This window comes from Apus apus, chromosome 1, assembly GCF_020740795.1.
Source record: "Apus apus isolate bApuApu2 chromosome 1, bApuApu2.pri.cur, whole genome shotgun sequence".
Taxonomy (NCBI): domain Eukaryota; kingdom Metazoa; phylum Chordata; class Aves; order Apodiformes; family Apodidae; genus Apus; species Apus apus.
The window spans coordinates 103,938,092-103,962,612 of record NC_067282.1 but is presented as its reverse complement, the minus strand read 5'-3'; the positions used below and the strand labels follow the sequence as shown (position 1 = coordinate 103,962,612).

The 24,521-nt window shown below is 34.5% G+C and overlaps 1 protein-coding gene across 1 annotated transcript in view; it reads right to left on the bottom strand.

Annotated features, from left to right (window-relative positions):
• CFAP47 (cilia and flagella associated protein 47) overlaps positions 1-24,521 on the bottom strand; it is a 307,875-nt gene that overhangs the window by 193,484 nt on the left and 89,870 nt on the right. The window contains 6 exon segments of the mRNA XM_051614860.1: positions 316-338; positions 341-477; positions 5,943-6,055; positions 6,535-6,669; positions 19,308-19,424; positions 19,731-19,828. Coding sequence (XP_051470820.1) covers positions 316-338; positions 341-477; positions 5,943-6,055; positions 6,535-6,669; positions 19,308-19,424; positions 19,731-19,828 — 623 coding nt within the window.

Genomic DNA, 24,521 nt, shown 5'->3' with positions numbered 1-24,521 from the left:
CTTGCCCCAAGCTTCTAACATCAGTGACTATTGCTATGGTATAAAGAGAGTAATGTAAAAATTAAAAAAAAATTTAAAACCCTGCATAAAAAACATCTAAGTTCAGAAGAGGATCTATCCAGATCTACTCAATGAATGTTTGATAATAAATGATGGAACACATGCCCATCTCTGGTCTATTTCTGGGATATATCTTAAATCTATAGACTGTCTAAGGTTAAAAAGCACAAATAAACCTAGCAACATGCAACCAAATTTTGCTGTCCTTCTATATCTGACAACTGAAATAATCAGGCTGAAGGGACATATCACCACCTCTGCAATGGAATTTCTAAAGCATTCATGTGATGAAAGAGCTCCAGATTTCTTTTCAGAGCAATCACTACATCATTTTTAAATTTATTCACAATATAAGTGCAACTTATGTCCCTAGAAATCTTAGATATTCTTCTAGGCTTTTCACTGCATGTACATAGGCTAAATAGTGGAAACCTGAAAATTCTAATGCTAATGCTGATGGTAACTCAAATTTTTATTCTTTCCTCAGTTGGCTTTCATTTGATACACCATACAGCTGAACAATCTTTTTGTAACAGTATTAATCATACACATAAACTTACAGCAGGCTCAATATGCTTGACTTCAGATTTCAGAGAGAAAGTCACTGTGGCACCATCTATTCCCTCCTCGTTCTTTGAGATCAATAGCAACACTGCTTCAGCAGGGTGCAGAAAACGACTAGTGAATTCCACATTAATACTTGTTTTTCTCCTAGGCAAAATAATAAATTAATAAAATAAACTAAAATATTATAACAGCAAAAACATCAATAAGATAGCTAGACACGAAATTGTGACTCCAAAATCACTCAGAAATGTCTTTTCAGGAACATATTTTAGGTTCTTTGTAAGGGAAGGGGACTAGAAAAGAAAGTCAGTTGTTTCTTCCAAAATACTTTGTTGCAGTTCAATATTCTGCCTAGGAGTATCTTAAAATATTTTAATAAAATAACTATATAGATAGAAAAAAGAAAAATACTGAGTCCTTAGGACTTTTTATGACCTCAGCATAGTGATTAGTTTTTCTTCCCACACGCACTAGCACAGAAAATTCTCTTTCCTTATACTATTAACCAAACCTAACAACTTATTTATTTTATGCTCCCCAATTTGAATAGCTTTTTGTGAGTTCAACAGTCTGGCATCTTATTATGTTTGTTGTGAGGCAGATCTAGATGCTCTTAATCAAATTCTCCTTGAAGACTGAGAAATAAATGAGTAAAAAACAGTTATGTTAAATGTCTATGAAGTTAAAGACATTTTTAAATGTAACAAAAAAACCCAACAAACTGTGTGAAAGGGGTGGTGGAAAGAAAACAATCTCTAGTAAAAGCCTAAAATTTCTTCATTTACTCAAGCTGGTATTAAATAATACTTCAAAGGAATTCTTAAAATACAGTTTATATTTATAAACAGCAGATTTGTTAAGTTGTCTTTCTAGAAGAGAGAGCAGATACTGAAGTCAAAAGGAAGTTTCCCCCCAATCCAAATCAGCCTTCCTCATTAAACAATTAATAGGAAATGTGTAGTCTGACAAAAAAGAATTAAAATAGAGGGCAGAGGGAAATTTTGTCTGACTTACTGGCCTTCTGTTAACTTGGAATTCTGAAGCAGAAGCAATCCACTAAAAACAGTATGTGAAATATGCTCATTGTGTATTTAATTTATTATGTATTTTATATTGTATGTATATTATGTATGTATGTGTCATATTATACATTTTACCTACTTATACAAGTAAGTCATAAAGTTGAGGACTTCTATTGGCAATCAGTCTACCATGTCTTCATCGAAATAATGTTAATTTACATTCAGTTCACAACTTTCATAACAGCAGCTATTTTTTCAAGTAAACTCAATTCACACATCTCTTCATGTAAGTTGAGCAATCACAGTGATGGCAGAAGTTCTATAAACTTTTTTTGATGGGAGTAGTCGCACAATTTGTCCCTGGATGACAGCTGCTGTTGAGGAAACTTTCTGGGAGGTCATATACCTCATTTTAATCATGGACCAGGGAAAAAAAACAACAAATGCACATATAGCATTCTTACTTAAAACTACTCTGGTATCTAATGTGATATCTAATATAAACAAGCTCTACATATACAAGATCTAATTGCCAGGAATGAACAGCTGTGAAATGTAGTCCTACCTTATAAACCTATGGAACTTAATTAAAGGAGGTCAACAAGAAAATGGTCAAGGGTGATTTAATTCTATTTTTAACAGTTTCCTTCTATAGAGTTTCAAGGAAACTAGCAGACATGAATGAGGGAAAAAAGGAAAGAAGAAAAGAGGAAAAGGTGGAAAAGGAGAAAAGATATTATGTAGGAAATAATACTCCTTACTATATAGGAAGGTCATCAAGGATTAAGTCCTCAAAGGTGTGTGGCAACTGAAAGGTAAGGAAGTTCACTGATGTTCTAAGTTGCTAGGTTGTAATGGATAAAGATTGACAGTGCAAAGATTGCACTTATGAGACAACAAAATGATACGGAGATTCTGTAAAGAGACACACACAGGGAAAGTGTGTTTATGCACACGTCTGTGTTTACATAAAATAATGGCCTCCAAGCCCTTATAACTCACCATTGAGAACTTTGGATTTGTGATAGATAGTTTCATAAAAACATTATCAGAGTGCTGGGAAACATCCAATAAAGTGAATGGAGTGTTAGAAATAGTAAGAAAACTAACAGACAACAACACAGAGATGACCATTAGGCCACCAGATCCCATCCAAACGGCTCAAAACTTAATTATTGTTTGCACCTCTTTGCCTCAAAAAAGATATAACAGATTTTCAAAAAGCTCAAACTGCAGCAAAAATCACTAATTAATCTGATCTCCGGGCTTAACAAGGAGGAGAAAGAAGTATGATTTTGCCCTGAGTTCTTCCTAATGCCAGAAGTCATGGGACTGAGGGCAATTAAAGTTGTGACAATAATGCTCTTGATCCCCTCTCCCTCCCACCCAGGTGGGGAAACGAGAGAGCGAGAGTAAGGAGAGAGACCTTCTGAATTGAAAACTAAACTGGACAGCTTTAATTAAATAAAAGAAAATATGTACAAATATATACAAGTATGTGCAGGAATGTGCAAACCCCTATCACCTCCCATGAACCCCCCCTCTCTCCTTTCTCTACCTGGGTGAGAGGGGATCGAGAACATTATTTTAACCTGTTAAATTCCCAATCCTGAGTCAAATCATGACAATAATTTATTAGTGATTATAATGACCCACAGTCATCATAAAGCAAATTTTAGTTAATTCTAAATATAGAAATATATATTTGGCAGATAATTAGAGACATGTCTCTATGCATAACATGTCTTACTTAAAGTCTTCCAGCTCTCCAGCCAGAAGACTGACAAGTTTCAGTTTCTTTAGCTTCCCTATCAAGGCTACGGTTCATGTTTTCAGCTGTAATTGCCTGAACTCTCGTGAGTGAATGTTCTCTGAAGTGCTAATATTTCCCTTGACCTTTTACACTCAAACTCCATCAAAATAAGCTTTACAACTTCACTGCAGCCCCACAGCACGCCTTCTCAAGGCAAGAGCTGCTACTTTTTGCTGCTTCTTGTTTATTAGTTTATCTAAAGTACCTGCCGTTTTGGGGCAGAGGGGGGTGGAAAGCTGGCTGGTATCAAGTTAGCTTGCAGGAAAAGCCAAACTAGTGGTGAAGGCACAGCCATATTTATGTATAACATTCATAAATTCATAAGGAACAGTTTCTGCTCAGGAGAACAAGGATGTAAGGATATCTGACCCTAAGTTGTCTGAACCTTTACTGATACTCAGAAAGTTTTTTTTAAAGTACAACTTCTATTTTTAAACTAGAACCCTGTTCTCTGATACAGCAAGTAGGCTTTCCTAATTTTTAGTGATTGTTAACACATTGATTCACCTGCCTCCAATCCTATATTTATGGATTATTGAGTTCTAAAAGTAGAACAAATAACTTCAATGTGAAATGTATCTTTCTATTTATTTTAACAGATTTTATTCCTAAACAGGCGATAGTCAAGGATGCTAATGTTCCAGTCAAAAAGTAACTACATTAGATTTTACTAATACACTCACATCAAATTGTTTATTAAATACACTGAAAATTCTCCCTCACTTCTTATACAGCCCATAAATATATTTGTTTCTAGAAGTCTGCCTCATTTCTGAGTTTCTCTGAAGGCACTCCTTCCAAAGAAAGCAAAACACTCTCTTCTACAAATCCTCTGCCATTTTTCTTGCCCTTATACAACTGAATATCAATCAGCACTAATGGCAGTAAGTTGACACATAATCAATTAAATAGAAGTGTTTGTTTATTATTCAAGTTACTATCACTTCCAAACCCACCTATGATATTATGGCCTAATATAAAGAACCTACAAGACTATCACCCATCCCACCAAAGCTTAGAGTTCTCAGACACTTCCCTCATAATATTAAGAAAGTTGTTAATCACAAAGAACCTACTTTTCACTTAGTGACCAAGATTACAAGTTAGGTCACATTATGACAAATTCTGCAGTGGTCAGCAGTGGATGACTGGCATTTCCAAGAGCTTTTATTTCTATGCATTTTTTTCAAATGTTTGTTGCTACATATAATGCCAAGCAGCTCAATGAAAACACATTTATTGTGTTTTGATTTTTTTAAAGGTGAAGTGAAAAACAGCCGTGGTATTGACCTTTCAGAGAAACACATGATATTTTCAAGGATTAGATTTTTTATGTTAATTCTTATTTGAAGTAATTGCAAAGAAAATGGACTCAAATCACCCTCACAGTTCCACTGGAAACATAGCATTACTTGTTGTCCCTTTTGCATATATTTACAAAAGGCATGTCATTTAATACTGAAATATTGATCATCCTTAAAGAGCACTGCATTTATTTATATTTATTTGACAATATACATTTGAGGTTTTTCTTCCTCTTCCCAGGTTACCTGCATATGAATGTTGACCTTTGTTTTCCTTATTACAATGTCAAATCTATTTTATCTGCAAATGAATATTTTAAATAGATTGGCAGTCTAAACTTAAAAGTCTTAATTGACTTTAGCAGAGTCACTGCTATATCCATCTTGTCTTCAACAGGTAAACAGGGATTAGTGAAATTTCTGTATCTAGTCATAAAGCCACATAGCACAGAAAGAGCAAAACATACTTAGCGAACAAAAAAAAAAGAAGAAAAAAAAAACATAAGTATTACTGCTACCAAAAATGTTAACCATCTAGTGTTTTCACAAAATTAAATCTCTCCAGGCTCCTTAGAAGGCTTTCAGAAATGTAAGATAGAGAAATAACTACATTGCATCTGCAGCAGTTTCTCTTTTGGTGTGAAGGGAGGATGGGGGCAAAAAGAAGCAGTCTAACGCTACTATCAAACCTGTGTCACGGTCTGTCCAATTCCCAGCAGTGCTTCCAACAAAAATAGTAAAGAAAAACTGAAATCGTAGAAGAAAGTATTTTTACGTTCTCACGTTTCCCAATGCATTGATGAAAAAATGCGAATCAAGATCAAAAGAGATATTTCAACTTCAGTTGGGCAAAGAAAACAAAATATAAAACCAGCGATCCAAACTGAAAACTAAAGCTTTCCATACATTGGGACAAAAGTATTTATTGGACACAGATAACTCCTCTGATTATCTAAAGGTTTGTATTCTGCTTTTAAAGCTCTACTGAGCTAAACTGCAAGTTTGCCACTGATAAACTACTCTGGATTTGTTCTAGGTAAAACAGATAAAGTCTAATCTTTAAGGTCAAAAGAAAAGTCTGAACAGATTTCTGTTGTTCCAGCACTAGAAAATTAGCATGTTTATATTTTCATACTGCTAGACTTATTAGCAACACTAAAAAAATTTAATACTTACTTAGGGGCAATGCTGACAGTGTTTCCTTTAGGTAATGAGAAATCATCAGCATCTCTTCCTACAAGCATAGCATTGTACTTCAAGGTTTTACTGCTTGGGTTTTTCAGACACACCTATCAAAACAGTAACAATAAAATCAGCCGATTTTTATTCAGTTTTTAGAGTATATACCTGTTGTGCAGCTAAGTTCCAAAATACAAACCAAGGATATCACAAAATAAGTACTTCAAATAACGAGGTAAATAATTTTTCTTCCTAGGGAGTACAGACTCAATTTTTCTGACTACTCTTTTTGCAGTGTACACTGCACTCCCATGCCTGTTAATCTCTTAGTCCTCTCTATATTTGATCTCAGATTTGTCAGATTTGTAGATTTTTGCTCTGTACATAAGTTAAAAACAGCAGCAGAAGTCAGAATTCCAAGCTTGAAGAGAATAAAAGAAGATACATGATCCCATCTTCTATGTTTAGTGGCCAACTGACACAAAACCTATTAATTCTGTGTTGTAGTATATACATAATATAAATACATTTATACATACAGTCTTTTAAACTTTTAATGCTACACATTTAAATTCAATTATATGAGTACCTGTTTAACAACAGTTTCATGGAGGGCACCTGTAAATTCTATAGTCTTCATGGGTAAGTAGTGAGGGAGATTTTCATATAGGTAGACACACAGCATAAGCATCATGACTGGGTTTGGATCACAGATGTCAGTCGCCTAATATTGAAAACAAAATGAAAAAATAACCAGATATTTAATTTTGCCTACATAGTTTAGAGATATGAAGATGAAGAACAAAAAAGTGTATGGTAATTCTTATTTACAAGTATTTTCAACCTAACTTTTAATAACTAGACTAGGCCCACAGCTAAAATGAACACGAATCTTGTCAGTGCACAAAAAAACTAATTCTTGAAGACTACTGACATGCTCTGGTAATAAACTTAGGTTGAAAAGTAAAACCACTTTTTTTCCCCACAGTTCAGCAGAAACAATTCTTATTAAAATAAAACATAATAGCAAAAGCAAGTAACATTCACTGACTGGAAAAAAAAGTCTTTATTATTTTACAATTTTTTTATATATTTTAATTTACTATATAAAATAGCATCCCAAATACTCCTAGACAGATTTTTGCAACTGTTTAAGAAAACACTGTCACCGTGCAACTAACAGCTACATAATTATTGTTACTGCAGATGCCAAATTGCTTTACAAAAGGTAGCAAGTATTCCTTCTTCTGAAATATTTGACTTATAGAAATGAATTTCAATGGCAACAGCAAAACCTGTCAAAGCTTTAGTCCTCAGCGATCCTGTTAAATCACTGAAGAGAGGTAGAAACTCCTCTATCAAATACATAAACTTTTCAGAAGACTAATGAGATAGTATAGAGACTTAATGATGCAAGTGGCTTCCCACAAATACAGACAGGAAAGATCTGGCTACAGTTTTAAAGAAATAAGAATCTATACTACCTAAATCAAATTAAATGAAGTATTTTAAAACTTCATGCTTATTATCTTATAATATAATGTTATTATAATAAAATTGTCTCTAATATACTAAATAAACTTTTACAACTGCAGTTTATTTCTCTCCTGAATGATACATCATCATACTGTAAAACACACAGACAGGAATAGATTTAAGCAGCAAACCACTGCATTAACATGTCATCCCATTAAAAGGCTACTTTTTTATTTTAAGACATCTTATTTGGATCTCTTACATAACTGAGAGTCATCCAATAGATATATATTTTGAAAAGGTATCCTCCTTTGCTTAATACCTAGAAAGTGACTACCTTTCTAAGTCTTCTTATCTTACATGAAAAACTTTTCCCAACTGTCAACTAAAAAACCCAGATCTATTGTGCTGTTGTTGACTGTCCCTGTCACCTTCTCTAAGCAGCTTGGCTAAGTTGCCCATAACTACAGGTAACCTCATCTCATCACTCAAGAGTCAAGCTTCCCTCTTCACATGGTTGCATCATAACATGAATTTGCAGCTGCAAACAACTCAAAGAATAGAGCACATTTTTACTTATTTTATGTTTGACCTGTACATTACTTAGAAGCATTGTAAATACACAAATGTATTTAAGATCTGCAGGGTCATGTGAGAGAGCAAGAAAACAGGCACAAGACACTTAAGTTCCAAGACTCTATGTTATAAAACAGCTGGACAGTTTGTTTTTTGAACTTACTAGGAACTTGGCAACCTCTAGGAGATACTTCATATACAAACACATGAGCAATAAGGAAAAGTTGACTTTCCCTGGTCAACAACTACAGAAAATTTGGCATCCTTTTCTAAGGATACGAACAAACAAGTCTCAAACAATACACGTTCATTTGTAGCACAAACATACTTAAAACATCAAAGACTACATTATTTTTTGCACTGTCCTAAAAGACAAACTAAATAAAACAGAAATTTATCTTAAATGGCATGCCTTTTTTGTTCATCTGGAGGAAGAATGAAGAGTAATACATAATCAGTTTCATTTAGAATGTTGGTTTTGTTTGCACCAGTTTTATTTAGAAACAAGCATATTATAGGGGACCTCAACCTGTCTCGTAAGTGCATATGTGGCAGTCTAGGCCCAAAAGGCCTAGAAACAATGTCTGTAGCTTGTAGTTAAAAAGGGATAGCAAGAGTTGCAGGAACAAACAGTGTGCTCTCCATGTTCACCATCAGACATTCTCCAGAAACTACCACAAATAATGAAACGTGCCGCTCCCAATGTTAGCCTGCGTTGTGCAAACTGTCAGGAAATCATAGCTGAGCTGGCAATAGCACACAGATCTCTCCAGATCAGCAACAGTCAAACCTATGACTGTGTAAGTAAGGCTTCCACACATAAAAAAAATCTCATGCGTGCCTTATAAGCACAAACATAGCTGCTGATTCAAGACTAGTAACCTATTGGTAAATCCAGTACGCAATTTCTCTGCTTCGCTGCACATACACACTTCCCTGAACCAGACCTTTATAAGAAAGGTCTTGTAATATAACCTGAAAAATCAGCAAGCATGTAACCTACTAGATACGAAGCAAAGACTGGTGGTAAAACAGTGTCTGGTGATATTGTGTGATCCCTCATGAGAACAGGCAAGTCCAACTGACACTTGCCAGATTACTCCAGCTGTGGTAAGATTGAGAAAGAATGTCACACTCCAAGAGAAGCCTTGGTTACCTCTTCTTGGTAAGTTATTAAAGGAATAAAAATGGTGATGTAATGCACTTGAGGAGGTCAGATTAGTAAAAAGATAAAAGTAAATACAGACCATCTAATAATGTGTGACGTTCGTTGAACTACATTGAATAAGAAGCCCAGGTTTTTGGCACAGCCATTTCAGTGAAATATTTTTAAAACTTTGCTATTTTTATTTTTAAAAATTACTCTAGATAACATGGGTACATTTTTTACCACTATACCTTTTTAAGGACCAAAACTTCTTACTAGTAACCTATGAGGGTAAGGTTGTTTCAATTTGATTTTATTTTTATACTTTGCCAGTATCAAAGTCTAATTTTAATTCTTATTGTCAATAATATTAAAATTTCCAGGGACCTCAGAGAATAACAAATATTCCTATACATTATTATTTCTTCTATAAATCTAAATTATACAGGTTTTTCACAGTACCATACTTTCAGTTCCTACAGTAATTTATTTTTATAACCAACTATATTATTGTCCTCAACGTGATGTTTATCACCTAAATGGAGCATTAGAGGATAAAAGCTCTTTAAATCTCTTTTAATTGATTCTTATGAGGCAATGTTCATAATGAATCATCTTTTCCAGCACCTCAGTATTCTCCAGTAGATTTACCAAGGGAATGGATACTATTTCTAAAGTACTGAAGGTAACAGAGCAGCTATTCAGTCACCTGCTCTCTGATGCAAGTCTATGTAGAGATATGATTTGCATTAGGTAATGTTTCACCTTAGTATATGTCTGCTTCTAGATTAGCCAATTCTCTATTTTATTGAATAGAAAAAATGCTGAACATTTAGATTATAACAAAAAAAATTTAATTTAAAATTTTATAATGCAATTAAATTATTGTACATATTTTGTTTCCCTCTTCAGTATTAAAATGATAAAATTAAGATTAAAAATCCAGATTATTGAAAAATCTGAAAAAATATTACTTAATTAAGAGTGTTCTCAGATGTCCTAAAGCAAAATCACCTCTAGATGTGGGATTTAAAGTCTCATTTCTCTTTCTTTTCCATTCATATTTCTCCAGGGCTATTAAAAATGGTTTTAATAATTAATTAAAAATTCTTTTTTTGTCATTTCTGAGAAGACAAAATTCTGGCATTTATTAAAAAATAAATAAATAAAACATTAAAAACTTGGGAGACAAGAAGTCTAAAACAGTCAACTCAATAAAGCAGCTCCATGGAAGGAACTAGTCCCCTATGGATTCCCAGCAGGAACCTTGAAATCAAAGCAAATATTTCATTCTCATTATCAGAAACTTTTGGTTAACTGCATTTACTCTGGCTCCCAAATATTAATGAAGAGAGCTTGGGAAAAGCCAGCACAGTTTTTAGCTGCATGGTCTGAAAAAGTGAGAAAACTTTTTTTCCTTTTCTAGACTGTCTTCTGAGCAGTAAGAGAGATGTGTAGACATGTCTACCCTCTTAACGGAGTTAATATTTCTTTCCAAGTTACAGTTTTACTCAAGAGCATCTATTGCAGCATTTCTACAAACCAGCCAATCCAGCTTCTTAATTAGAAAAGCTCAAGATACAGTACAATACTCTGTGAAGACATAAATAGATACATTCCAAACAGAACACAAAAGTGAGTCTGTCTTCAAATTCTGCAGAAAGGCCCTTGTTCCTCTAGTTAGCTCCTCCTGAAGGTATGGCAAAAAGCAGTTTCATGAATGTTCCTTGTTATAATGCAAAAGCAGCTGTGATGACACTGAACAGTGATTCACAAGATCTAAAAGCCATTTGGATCTCCTTGGAGTATCAGTGACTGAGTATCCCACTATTCCATTTTTTCCAACAGTTTCTTGAGTAAAGAATGTAAGAAATTGGACAAATATAAAGTATTATTTCCATTGTCACAATTTGCCAGCTTCTGGAAAATAGTGGTCTAGGGATTTATTGATTATTGTTAAACACGCCTCTCTCATGATTTTAAATTATTCTATGTTTCATTCTTTACACATAGAAATAAGCCTGTCAATAACAGTTTATTAATTCTTTTTAACTATAAATTTTGTATTGAGTTTTCTTCCTTGTTTGATGTTATTAAAATGCAACAATGGCTGGATTCTATTCCATAAAACACAGAACCATAAAAAGCAGCTGAGATTTAAGTCCTAAGGCAGGAGCTCTAAGAAAGAAAAATTATGCATCACTGAGCACAAGTACAAATAGAACTTCTTCCCACATGACAGTAGCTTAAAGCAAATATTCCATGTTGAAAAACATTTATGCAAAATAAGAACCTAAGAGCAGACTATTGGCTCAATCCAAGGGCCAAAAGGGCACCGCTACAAGCTGATGCCAAAACAAATGATTCAGTAAGTACATGCACAATTAACTATTTTCCCAGACTAAAGCAGCATGAGGCCTCCTGAACCACATAAGAGTTCTGCCTACTTAGAAATGTTCACTTCTTTTTCTTCCAAGCTTCCAAAGTTTCCCTTTGACTCTGTGTAAAAGCTATAAAGGCAGCCTAAGAAAACACTCCAGTTTTGAAGTTACGTTAAGTATAATGAAGAAAGAATCTGGAAGAAGAGATGGAGCTGTAAGCTAAGTTTTATTAATGAACATAGGCTAAATAAATGCAATAACACCAAGCATTTGAAGTAATGCTCACTTTCAACAGCCTGTGGCATTCTAGCCCTATACAAAGTATTTTATTTTCAAAGATTCAAGAGAACACCAAGAATAAAATAAAAAGAGCTTACTATTTTTTCTTAATTTCCTAAAAAGTCATTGAAACAGGGTGCTCTTCAGCTACCAAGAACGGACTCACATTGGAGACAGAAGAGGGAAAATGAGATGCTCTTTTGTGCCACAGATGGGTGAAAACAATCTGCATTTCAGACGAGAAATATCTAGAATAAACTGGATTCTAATTCAGAAATGCAAGAAGTCAAACCAACACAGCATTTCCAGTAGAAGAATACTCATTCTTTCCCATCGAGTCACGAAGCTTGTTAGAAGTTTGCCACCATGTTTTACAGAAAGAAGAAATTAACAAATTCCTACAGATGAACCCAGCAGTGGTTTCTCTGGCTCCTTCAGCCCATAAGGCATGGTGCCATAATTGGATGCTCCATGTCCTGTTTCTAAGAATCCTCAGTTCAGGTGGAGAAAACAAATCCAGAAAGGCCAGTGAAGCTACAATTCATCCAAATTTGAAGGGCAAACTAAAGGCAGAAATAGTTGCAAGGACAAGCTGCTCTCTCCAGGAGCTAAAGGCAATATAACAAAGCAGCAGAGCACAGGCCAGCAAAGGCCTGTCCCACTCTACAACCCAGGAGCAGAGCAGCTGGGGGACACCAGGGCAGCTGCAGCCTTCAGAAACCTCCTTGGGGACTAAGACAAGCTAAGACTGGGAGGAGGGACTATGGGCTGGCTCAGCAGGGCTGTGAGGAGCTGAAGACCAGCCCTGCTGTGGTGTTGCTGGGGCAGGGACTGACGTGGGCTCCTGGGCTGTGGACAGAATGGAGGGAGTCCTGAGGAGCTGGGAAGGGGCAGGCAGGAGTGGAGGTGTCCCCAGGGTATTGACAGTAGGCAAGTCTGAAGAGCATTCAGCCTATATTATTTGATTACTCTATGACAGATGTTTCATAAAGTAGTATTTTTAACAAGGCTCCATCTCCCCTTTTGCAAGGAAACCAGAGGGAGACGGATCCCTGAACAGACTCCTAATATCTAGTTTAGGAGATGACCCTCTCCTTCTGCATTATTTGGCAGGACAAGGAGAGAAAAAAGAGAGAATCTGAATACAGGAGCATATGGTTCATGGACTAAAAGGAGAGAAGGGGTGCAGCCCTTTCCTAAAGGATAAACACTGTTTATGGAAGTATGACTTAGTTGCTGAAAGCTTCACAGAGTTATTACTGACTACAGCTGAGCCCTGATTAAAATAAATGCCTGTACTCCTGCATGAATGTGTTCTGTGTGCTTTGTACTACAAGGAACATGAATTTTTGTTTTGTTTGGTACAACAGAAAGGAGAAACCAGTCAAGATATATTAGAACAGACAAGCCCTATAACATTTTACATATACATATTAAATTCATTGTGCTCACTAGGTAACCTCCAAATTTTCTTAATTTTCTTCCTCTTTTATTAAGTTACAGACAGGTGGGAGATTCCACAGACAGGGCAGAACTGGAGCTCGCCTGGTGGCAAATCCATGGAGCACAAAGGCAGGAATATTCACTGACTGCTTCCCCCCTCTTTTCTTGCCTTGTGCCCAGCACAGCATCCCAGCAATTCTAGCATAGCTCCTTCTCAAACCTTCCAAGAGAGCAACTGTATCACTGGGCACCAATCTGAAGTTTCCCTGTCATCTCCATAGTCTCTTGGATAATGGTTATCTCCATATTCTTAAGACTCATTTCATATACTCTTCATCAGTCTTGTAATCATATGCCTCAACTTGTATTTATCTTAATTTCCATCAACACTGGTTCTTAAGGTTGGAATTTTAGAATGCACTTATTATGAAAAATATAAAAGCTTCTTCCCCCCCAAACCATTTAAACTACAAGCCTGAAAAATATTCTGATATTTTCCCTTCAGTTATCTCAGTAATGGCTATTGAATGTTAACAAGTATTTGTAGGAGATGTTATTCCAATATAGATGAGGTTTTACTCCTCTACTGTTCATCTTTCCTGCTCTTTCATTTAAGATAGCAAAGATGCCAGAGCAGATTATCTGTTGAAGCTTAACTCTTTTTGCTACCTACTTCTACTTATTACCAACTTAGATCAGATATTATTCCCTCAAAAAACATTATTCTGCTTTATTCTGTGCTGAATTCATAAAACTGTACTTGTGATATTAATCCACTGCTCTAGAAAGAAAAAAAAAAAAGAAAAATCAGTGTACTTCCCAACAACATTCAGCAGAAAATTCACAGTCTACAACACACTGTTAGAAAATGACAGCAATTAATAAAGTTCAACAGATTTATCCATAACAAAGTTGATCAAAATATTTTAAAGTCTCTCACATTTCTTAATTACTTTGGTGCTTACATATTAGCTTTTTATTTGTAATCTAACACTCCTTAGTTAAAGAAATTCCTGGAGTTGAAAACTGGATAAATTATTATACTTCACATTCTAAGTATTCCAGTTTAGGATTATATCAAAACTGGACCATAAATTTAAGGGCTAGTAGATGGGTTCTATTGCAAAAATTGAGTTATTTAATTGTTACAACACCATCAGCTCTGGGCCTTTATTTCCTAATCAACTCTGTGTTTTCAATCACCTGCATATGACAGAAGTCTGGTCTTTAGGACTGCTGGTACTACTGCTCAACAATTAATTTGTAACTGCTTGCAAATAATGCCTTTCCTTTTTATGAAAATAGGTTTATAACTTAGAGCAAGAACTAAATGGCATTAACTGCCTCTAAGTCATTCCATTATATTTAGAAAATGCTGCCAGTTCTGTTTTATTAGCATAGCAGTGTAGTGGATTGATGCTTATAATAGAATATTTTATATGCAAATATTAATCTATGTAGCTGGAAAAGGAAAAGAAAAATCAGATTAGGGTGTTTAAATTTTAAAATAATCACAGCTAACTATGAAACAAAGCTTTGACAGACAGAAACGAGGAGAGAAAAACTTTACTGAAAGATCTTAGGAAGGAGTAGGTAGCTGAACCACTTCTTGTGGCAATAGCACTCTCCGTTTTTCTGAATACGTAATAATTAGCTAAATATTGTAAGGAAGCAAAATACTGAACAGGTACAAAAAGCATGCAGAAGGCTTTCCCAATGCAAGGCCTTCAAAGCCTACAAAGCATTGATGAAAATAGACATCCTACAGCAAAGAACAGCTTCTAGCAGGACATAAATAATTGAAAAATGAAAGTGTCCTGGAATCAGTGGCCATACTACCTAGGTAACCAATTAAACCAACAATGGCAAATTACTAGTGAAAATTATGGCAAAATTATTAAACAAACACAAAGTAATAAAAATATTGTAGTAAATTCCAGGAACAGAAAGCCAAACATTTAATCTTTATTAGTTATTTCCAGATCTGTAAGGCTTAAACATTGACCTTAAAGAGAAAACATGCAGGAAGCAATGTTGTTTGTGAACAAAAGGAGGTTTTTAAATTTATAAAGGCTTTGCTCATACAAGTGCAGCAGCCAAGTTTTCAATAGTCTGGAAGTCAATGTGAGAAAGGAACAGCCAACAAATCTGGAAACAAGATAAAGTAGTCATTTTGGTGTCTAAACAAAGCTTAATAGTCTATATTTAGGTATGTTTGCAGAAGAGCAACGAGGTTGGTAAAGACTATCGCTTTCTACAACAACCTGAAAGGAGGTCATAGAGACAGGGGAGTCAGCCTCTCTCCCATGTAAGAAGCAACGAAACAAGAGGAAACACTCTCAAGTTGTGTCAAGTTGTGTTGGGGAGGTTTAAAGTGGCTATTAGGAAAACATTTCTTCACCAAAAGTGTTACCAAGCATTGGAACAAGCTTCCAGGAAAGTGGCTGAGTTACCATCCCTGGAGGTATTTAAAATATATGTAGATGTGGTCCTTAGGGTCATGGTTAAGTGGTTGGCTTGGCAGTCCTGGGTTAGGTGTTGGACTCGATGATCTTAAAGGTTCTTTCCAACCTAAACAAATGTATTATTCTAATATATACACATATGAATATCCTTATTAAAAAGATTTAAGTGTGGTCATCCAGCCAATTCTTTACCCACCGAGTGGTCCACACATTCTATTCATGTCTCTCCATTTTTGAGACAAAGATGTTGTGTGGGACAGTATCAAATGCTTGCACAACGTTATCAATAAGGCTAAATTCCAGCCAAATCATCTTTACCTAGTGCTCTGATTTATCAGGCTTACAGATTAAAGCATATAGTTGTTGCATCCACTTTTGTAAGAAGGCCGAGGGAGATTCAGTCCTTCACAACTCTCTTTAAGTGTTTTTCCAGAATACTGCAGGAAAGATACTATTTGGAATACTATTGAGTAGAGATACATATGAAAAGACAATTGCTACTGTAACAAATAAAACTATTTTTAAATTTTTTTGCTTTTCTATTTTCCAGATTTAAGATAGCACATCAACATTACATTCCTATTTCAGGCAGACCAAGGTATATGAATTTATAGATTGGGGGAGAGACAGGTATAGAATTCTGTCTGTGTATTTGCAGTATCAAACAAATTTTAGTCAAATTAGTAAGGATTAATAAAGAAATAATTTTCCTTAAAGTTAATTTTGTCAAGAAGTTGCCATATTTACACAGCTAAGAGTTCCTTATTCAAGTACAGGAAAGTGAAAACAAAAAATTATTAATCGTCTTTAGAGATTATTACAATATGAGTAAACCTTAGGTAACAGCCAGAAAATTACTTTTCTAAGTGCATGCAGTAACCTGTAGACTGCCTCAAGGAAAAATTCTTACATATACTGGAAATTAAAAAATAATCTGCTACGGCATTTCTTTACTATTCTCGATTGGCTGCTGACAGCATCTTTCCTTCATTTCAGACTCAAGTCTTGAGGTTACCATATATCCTCCTTTCTTCCTCATATGTCTATGAATTGCCCAGTTTCTCTGCTTTCTGCTCCAGAACTATGCTGAATTTCAACAGAACAGCTAGATTCATTTTCAGCTTCTTAAACACTCTTGGACTTCAGTCACATCTTCTATAGCATGTCTGAAAATATCCTCCCTTTTCCCTTTTATTTGGTTACAAATATAAATGTTAGAATTATTGGCACCAATTTAAATCAGTCAGTAAAAAACTGAGTTCCTCTACTCACAATTTCCAGACATTGCACCTTTGCTCCTAATCTATCCTTGTCACATACATTCCCTCTATATCACTGTTACACACCATACTGTCTTTCAGTATTTTATTTTGGGGTTTCAATTGGATCTTCTTCAAATCAAAGCATTTTAGAACTTAAAAATATCAAACACAAATAAAAATACATAGAAAAACACCATTGATACTCCAGAGTTAAACTGTTCATTATTATTAGATAGCAGAAACAAAGAATTTCTTGCCCAATGTGCTCCATCTTAAGTCTGTATCTTAATCCTTAAGAGGATTTAAAAGCCTTGAACTCCATTAGAAGTATCATTTAAACTTGCAGCTAAAGTGTTCCAGACAGTTAAACTTCTTTATTATTACAGAACCTTAGATTTTAAAGTGATTTTAAATGTCACCTATTCCAGACCTAACATGTTTCTCAGTTTGTGCTGTCACCACCATTCTTGCATTAATTAATGCAAAGCTGTCCTGAAGGATCAGAAGCAGTAATTACCTAATAGTCAAGAACTTTGCCAATACTGCTGTAACATTTCAGCCTGCTAAATTTAAGAAACAAAACAAACAGAAAAATCCCAAATCAGGAGAGTTCAGCAACAGGATTCTTGTATTTTGATGGTTTTATTGCTGAATAACAAGAAGCTTAAGAAATTGCTACAGTAGTTTTAGAGGAGTATATGTGAATTCCAATAAATCTAGGTAAAAAGTACCCTTTCAATTGTCTTTTTTTTTTTCCACTTTCCACAATATTTTGTTTGTAGGACATGCCTTAGCTAGAATTAAAATAAAGACCTTGAAGAGCCAAGATCTGTTCCCTTTTCTGGTGACGAGAGATTATATAGCTGTGTTTAAATTCCTAATATGTTCATAGATGGAATTCCCCATCTATAAAAACACCAATAACTCAAAAATGTACAGAACTAATAATATTGTAGTATTGTAGACATTTTAGTATTAAAACACACTAAGTGCATTAAGGAGAATGTCCTGGATGGAGTTGTGCTTCCCCTTTAATGTGGTTAACTCCTTCTGTACATCTGCCACCAAGCCTCTGCCTTCATGTGCTGAACTTCCTGTTTCTCTTATTAAAAGCTGAGGCAAAATACGCCTTCATTTTAAGGCTTATACCTAATTATCTTTTTATGCTTCCTGTCAATCACAAGTATATGAAACAGTAGATTTTCTTGGTTTAGCCTGTATTATCAAAGTTATTTATGACAGCGCATCTGTATCAGGATGTAGAAGCAAGAGAGCAGCTGATACAATTGGAAATAGCAGGGTTAATTATTACCTGTAATCATAACACAATCAAGTGGAAAAGAAAAGCTGTAACTGAGCTTCCTTTCATACCACATTATTCACATCACATCTCTATCTCTGATTTATAATTAATTTTTTTGAAAGTTTCCTCATACATCGACAAATACCACATCTATTCTACTTTATCTTCTTCTGGTCTTCTAGGCAGCCCAACACACTTCACATCCACTCCAGCTCATCACTGGCCCTCACATTCACTTCATTCATAATGGAAGCCACACCACTCTGTAAATTCTTAAGAAAATAACTGCAACAGTTTTTTTACTAGTTTTGGTAAGGACAGGATTTTTAATCACTCAGGAAGCAAAGAAGAAGGTCTGTCAAATCCCAGGCCTAAGGCCCTGTAAATTCAGTACAAAATCACCTGTTTTAGCAATGGCAAAACTGTATTACAAGGCTACATGCTCACAGGGACTCATGCTCTCATCTTCCAAGTGCTAGTTGTGTGTGCTAGTTACTGAATTATGATTCCCTCTTATTTTCCTTTTTTCCCTTGCTTCCCAAGTAGTCCAAAGCTACGATATCTGTTTGTATCAAACCTGGGACAGCACTCTCATGAGCACTCTCATGAGCCTTCATTATTGGATAGATGCATCTGAGTGTCACCAGATTTTCATATCATTTTTTGCCACTCCTTTTTATGTTCCACTGTTTGTTTTTACATATATATATTTTCTAAATTGCCTTAGAATATTCATTAAAAATCCACTCAGGTTTTAATTTTGTAATTACAGTGCTAGAATCTAAACTGAATTAATATTGTTATGTTCAGCTAGTCACATATAAACAATTCTACAAAGCAAGGAATTATGGAAATAAGTCTATTTATATGAAGCAGTATTTTTGTTTCCATCACACAGTAATATATCAAGAAATAAACCTGCTTTACTAAAGTCTCATCTTAGTTTGATGTACAATATCAATACCATAAAAGTAAAAATAAGTAAATAAAATTCAAAGCATGTAAGTATTGCTAGCATTAAACCATTTACCTTTATGTCTATAGCCAGACTGACAGCATGCATAGCATTCACAAGTATCAAACAGTTGTGCAGAAGCTGTGCAGAAGTCCTTGGATTAGTATACATCCTTACAAAGTGAGTAGCAATCTAGCAAAGACAGAGAAATCAGACTCTTGGTATTCCACTAAGCAAAAACATTATGTTTCTATTTTCACTTCTTTAGCAATCCAAAAGATCTACATTTTAAACTAGAATTACCTATTAAGAATATACCCAAAGGGAAGAAAAACAATAATCCCGCAGTAATCAGTCTAGACTTGCTAAATATTGCAAGGGTTTTTTATTTTCAAAATCCATATAAGCAAATATTGCAAAGGAAAAATAAGGCCTGAATAAATCCAGTTATATTAATAAACTGTACAAAACTTGCACAATAATAAGAAAAGTCCTTACCAAATATGGACAATAAGATGCCAGCTGTGCTGCTAACACCAGGCCATCTAGAAGATCTCGGTCAAAATTTACTATCCATCTCATCGGTGGTACTTCACCTGATTTAAAAACAGAGCAAGATTAGCTAGACTTTTCTTCCTTGACATGTTTAATTTTATTCTGGTTATAATGACTATCTGAAATGACTGAGTAAAGGAAAGGACAGAAAAGGGAAACTTCCTTCACATGTAGTACTTCTGAGGAGTAATTCTCCTCCTCAGCTTTTGCTGAAAACATTAAAAACCTCACAAAGAACATTGTAACTATTACTCATACAATCTGATGCAGTCTGTTAGAATATTCATCCCAATGGAAGGGAAAGCAGGTAAACTAAACTTAACCTCAGAGACACCTGTAAAATTTAGGAACCTAAACATGTAAATTGTTTTTATTTTATAGTCATAACACTCATACAGCTATTGAAACTCACAAAAATAGGCATGAAACTTTTAAAGTTGCAACACTTAAAAGGTTATTAATTTTAAGGTCATTTGAAATTATTTGGCACAAATGTTATATAGATGAAAGCTAATAGCTCAGTTCCTACAGCACAAATCACTACTTCTACAATTGGGTTGTAAAGGTCTATGCCTCACAAGGTAAGATTCTTTTTTGTATTTTAGCATTTTTATTTAAAATAAAACTGATTATTAAGAAATAAATTGTCTATTTATTAGTATTTCTTATTTGAAGTATTCCATATATTAAATATTTAACACAGCATTTAAACAACAAACTTGTGTTCTTAAGCATCATAATGAACTACAGGAAGAATATAGTAATTTGAGAACTCTCAGCCCAAGATATTCTCAAAAAAAAAAAATTACTGACGTACCAATAACTACTTGGTTTTTAATCACTGTCTATACCTAATTACTGGTACTTTGCGCTCCAGGTAAGATGCACTTTAAGAACGAACATAGAGAAGCTGAGCCTTTTTTAAGGAGAGCAATCTGGTCACAAATATTCAAGTACTGAGTCATGCCTTCTGTGTTGTGTTATCTGCAGTTTCCTTCAGCTTCTCTAGCAAAAAGACCTATTGCTTAATTTTCTTTGTTTTCCTTAATATCTCAGGTCCAAGGTCTCAGCTTTAGAGAGACTTTAGACATTGGCAAAGTTTTCAGATAGACTGGGATCACACTTTTTCATATAGGACAAATTATATAGCTTTTATTTCACTATACATCCACAGAGTATATTGTTTGAAGCTTCCGAAGTTGAAAAAAATCCACCAATACACTACAGAATCTGAGATTATAGAAAAATCTCTACATTTCACAAACACATTAACATCTTCATGTTATAATATGCTTTCACCCTCAGAAATGTTACCACTAAAAGATAAAAGAAGTTTGTTAGGCTGAACTGTTATGATACCAATATAGTGATGTTCAAAACAGTCCACTATTTTCATAAGCAAAAGAAGAATTTGGAGACATCAAAACTCGACACAGAAATAATTTAAAAGAACAGAAGCATAAAATGTTTCAACAGGTTACACGTTTCAGACCTTTATTTCAAGTCTAGCCTTATTAAGACCTTCATTCTACAAGACCAAACATATTAAAGTAGGGGCACAAATCATGTATGCTTAAAGGTCTCTACCTTCACGGAAAGAACTCCATAAACTTAATGAAAGTTTAAGAAAAAGGATGGATTCTCTATGCATGTGGAAAACAACAGTTTCATTTAGTGGTCAAGAATGCTGAAGTTTTTGCTATCACAAGTTAGATGACACTTCAATCAGTGTTACCAAAAGTTTTAAACTTGAGACAGTATTTTTGGGTATGTTATATACATTATGAAGAACTACTATCAAAACCATACTAAAAAAGCAAGTAGGCTGCTGTATATTCAAAGTTTTTAAGGTAAACATATTCACTTCTAAGCACCTTCAGACCTCAGCCAGACTGATGTATCCAAGCCAGTTATTGTCCAAAAGCCAGGCCACAACCCGAAAATCATTTGAAGTGGATAAAAATTCCTGATCTTGAACTGAAACGGAGTGGTAACCATTCCATGTGTTGAAGGCATTATGAATCTTAAAAACGGTTTAAACCAAGTTGTACAGGACTGGTACTGAGCTCCAGTCAAGATCCAGTCTGTGGGAGAGTTAGACATTTCAGTCTAACTTCAGTCTTCCAGTCTAAAATAAAACAATTCTGCTAATAATTTCCACTATCAAATAAAAAGGACATCCACGTGAGAACCTGATGCTGCAGTTTTAGCTAAAGACGAGGACATGCAGGTGGCATAATCACCGGTACCAAGTGGGAGCTGCCTACAGCAACTCTGTTTCAATCAGCTGCCTTCTGTAGCCAAGGGATGTGCGTGGCACAACACAGGCCTGCAGCTACTCAAGCTTGCTCTTCTGTGGTTCACTCAGCTCCTTCATGTACAATGACCTCCCAGTTAGGATCTCTAAAATTTAACAGTGGTTTGGCTCTATTTATAGTATTTTGAGAGAAGCTTCCCAAACTGATTCAATTAAAAACAATAATTTTTTTATTATTTTTTTTTTTAGTATCCTTTTCAGAAAATACAAAACACAGAAGGATTTTTCATTACCAGACACTTTGTGAGGAAGTACTTGGTAACGTACAGGTTCAGGATTATTTTTGCTGGTTTTGAGAGGAAAAAAAATATAGAGGAATCAAGTCTTCCATGAATGATCCAAAACTGCATTGTAAGTACAGGACAAAAAGAACTATTTAGAACACAATTCTGTACAAGACTTGTTATGACGTGACACATAAAGTAAGTAGACATTCAGGTAAAGATAACACTTTGTAGGAAAAGATCCTTCTTTGCAGCATGAACACCAAATAAAGAGCCTCAGAAGGATTTGGTGTGCACTTAAAAGAAAATTGAAAGCTACTGCTTTTAGTAGATGTCAGTTTATTTTTTTTAATTTTATGCTCATGTGCAATTATGTCAGAATAAAGACGTTGCTTGGTCTAACTTAGTACGAGACAGTTAACATTACTCCTAGAATTATTTTCAAGGAGGGTGCTATAAATCAATCATTATATAAAACACAATCATATATTAATTACATTAATAATTAAACTGTTCTGAAAGTTCCTTTTCTTCTGGAAGGTTGTAAAGTGTAATTTTGTTTCATATTCATTACTAAAAAATAAGCTTTAATGGTTTAAATAAAAGAGCTGGTTTTAAAAAGAGAGACAAACTTTCTCCTACCTATTCCAGGAAACACCCAGCTTCTTTGAGAACAAAAAATACCACAGGTATATAAAATTACTACCTAAAAATATCCTTTTTGAAGAACATTTTAATTTAATGTACACTTCATATTATATTTCTGTTATTGCTGCTGTCTCATTAATATGAATATAAATAAAACTAAATCCATGTCCATGTAATTCTATATATTCATTAAATGCATGAGCAGTTAAGAAATATCAAAAAACAGTATTTAAGAGGAATGAAAATTTCATTTTCTGTAAGTTTTAAAATAAATATTAAAATATTAAAAATTTATAATAAATTACACTTGTAACATTCTAAATGTATATATTAAAAATATTTCACTGTGACCTATTTTTTTTTTTCCTATATTTTAAGTGAAAGAACTTTTTTTCAAGCAGAAAACTCAAAATGGAAGGGTCCTTGGTCAGTCTGGATAGCAAGGTACCAAAGATGAAGTCTGGATATAAAACATCTCACTTTAACCTATGACAGGAACAGGACACAGTAAACATGGGCTTCAGCATGTAAATTGGGACAGTATTAGTTTCAACTAAATTCAGACCTTCACTATGCAAATGTCTATAGTAGGAGACATTAATTTCATCACAACTTCTTGGCAATTTGCTTGTGGTTATTTCAAAAGTATTTCATGTAGTCACTGAAAAAATAAATACTTTAAAAAGAGAAAAATACATTTCTTGAACTATAGCTTTATAGTCAATGTAAATCACAGCATGAAGAAAAAAACCCTGCAAAATGGAATATTTTCCCATTTTGTATAATTAAATAATTTTATAAGTATTTTTTGTTGTTTTCCAGTTAATCATTCTGCTATCAATCAACTTACTTAACTCAAATGCTTGTGAATTAGTCAGAAAACATAATGTAGTTTACCTAATTACATGAAATCTAGCAGAAAATCTGCCAGCTACAATGATTAAGTATTTAAATACAATTACTCAAATTTAGGAGAAATAAACAATAGAAATCAGAAGTCTGAAGCAGGATAACTCATTTTCCTCTAAGTATATAAGTGTATTAAATTTCATTTTATTGGTACTTCTTGAAAAAAAAATAAAATTACTAATCCATCTTTAAGATAAAGATTCTCAGTTAAATGTTGTGATGAAATCCTGGCTGGTGGGTGCTGTGGGCCAAAAATAGCTTACAACGTGAGCACTAACAGGTAGCCGATAATTCTGTTGCAAGATAGGGAGGGGGGAGAGAAAAGGGTCCAAAACTGAATTTCTGAATTCTGAGAGATTCCTGCTACTTGTTAGCTGCATCCCAGAGGGGCTGGCTGCAAATGTTGATAATAGCTAGACTAAAGTATCATGTTCTGAATTCTCCTACTAATGAAGAGGCGCGAGACAGAAGCACCAATTAGACTGATCACCAATAGTACTTCTGCACGTAGACTATATAGATTGGGAAAACTGGTGACTTGTAGTTATGGAAAGAGCAAAAGGCCAAAAAGAAGGATTCCCAAAAAGAAGCTGCAATCTTGAAGAGACAACAGGGGCCTGGAAAGAAGGTGAAGAA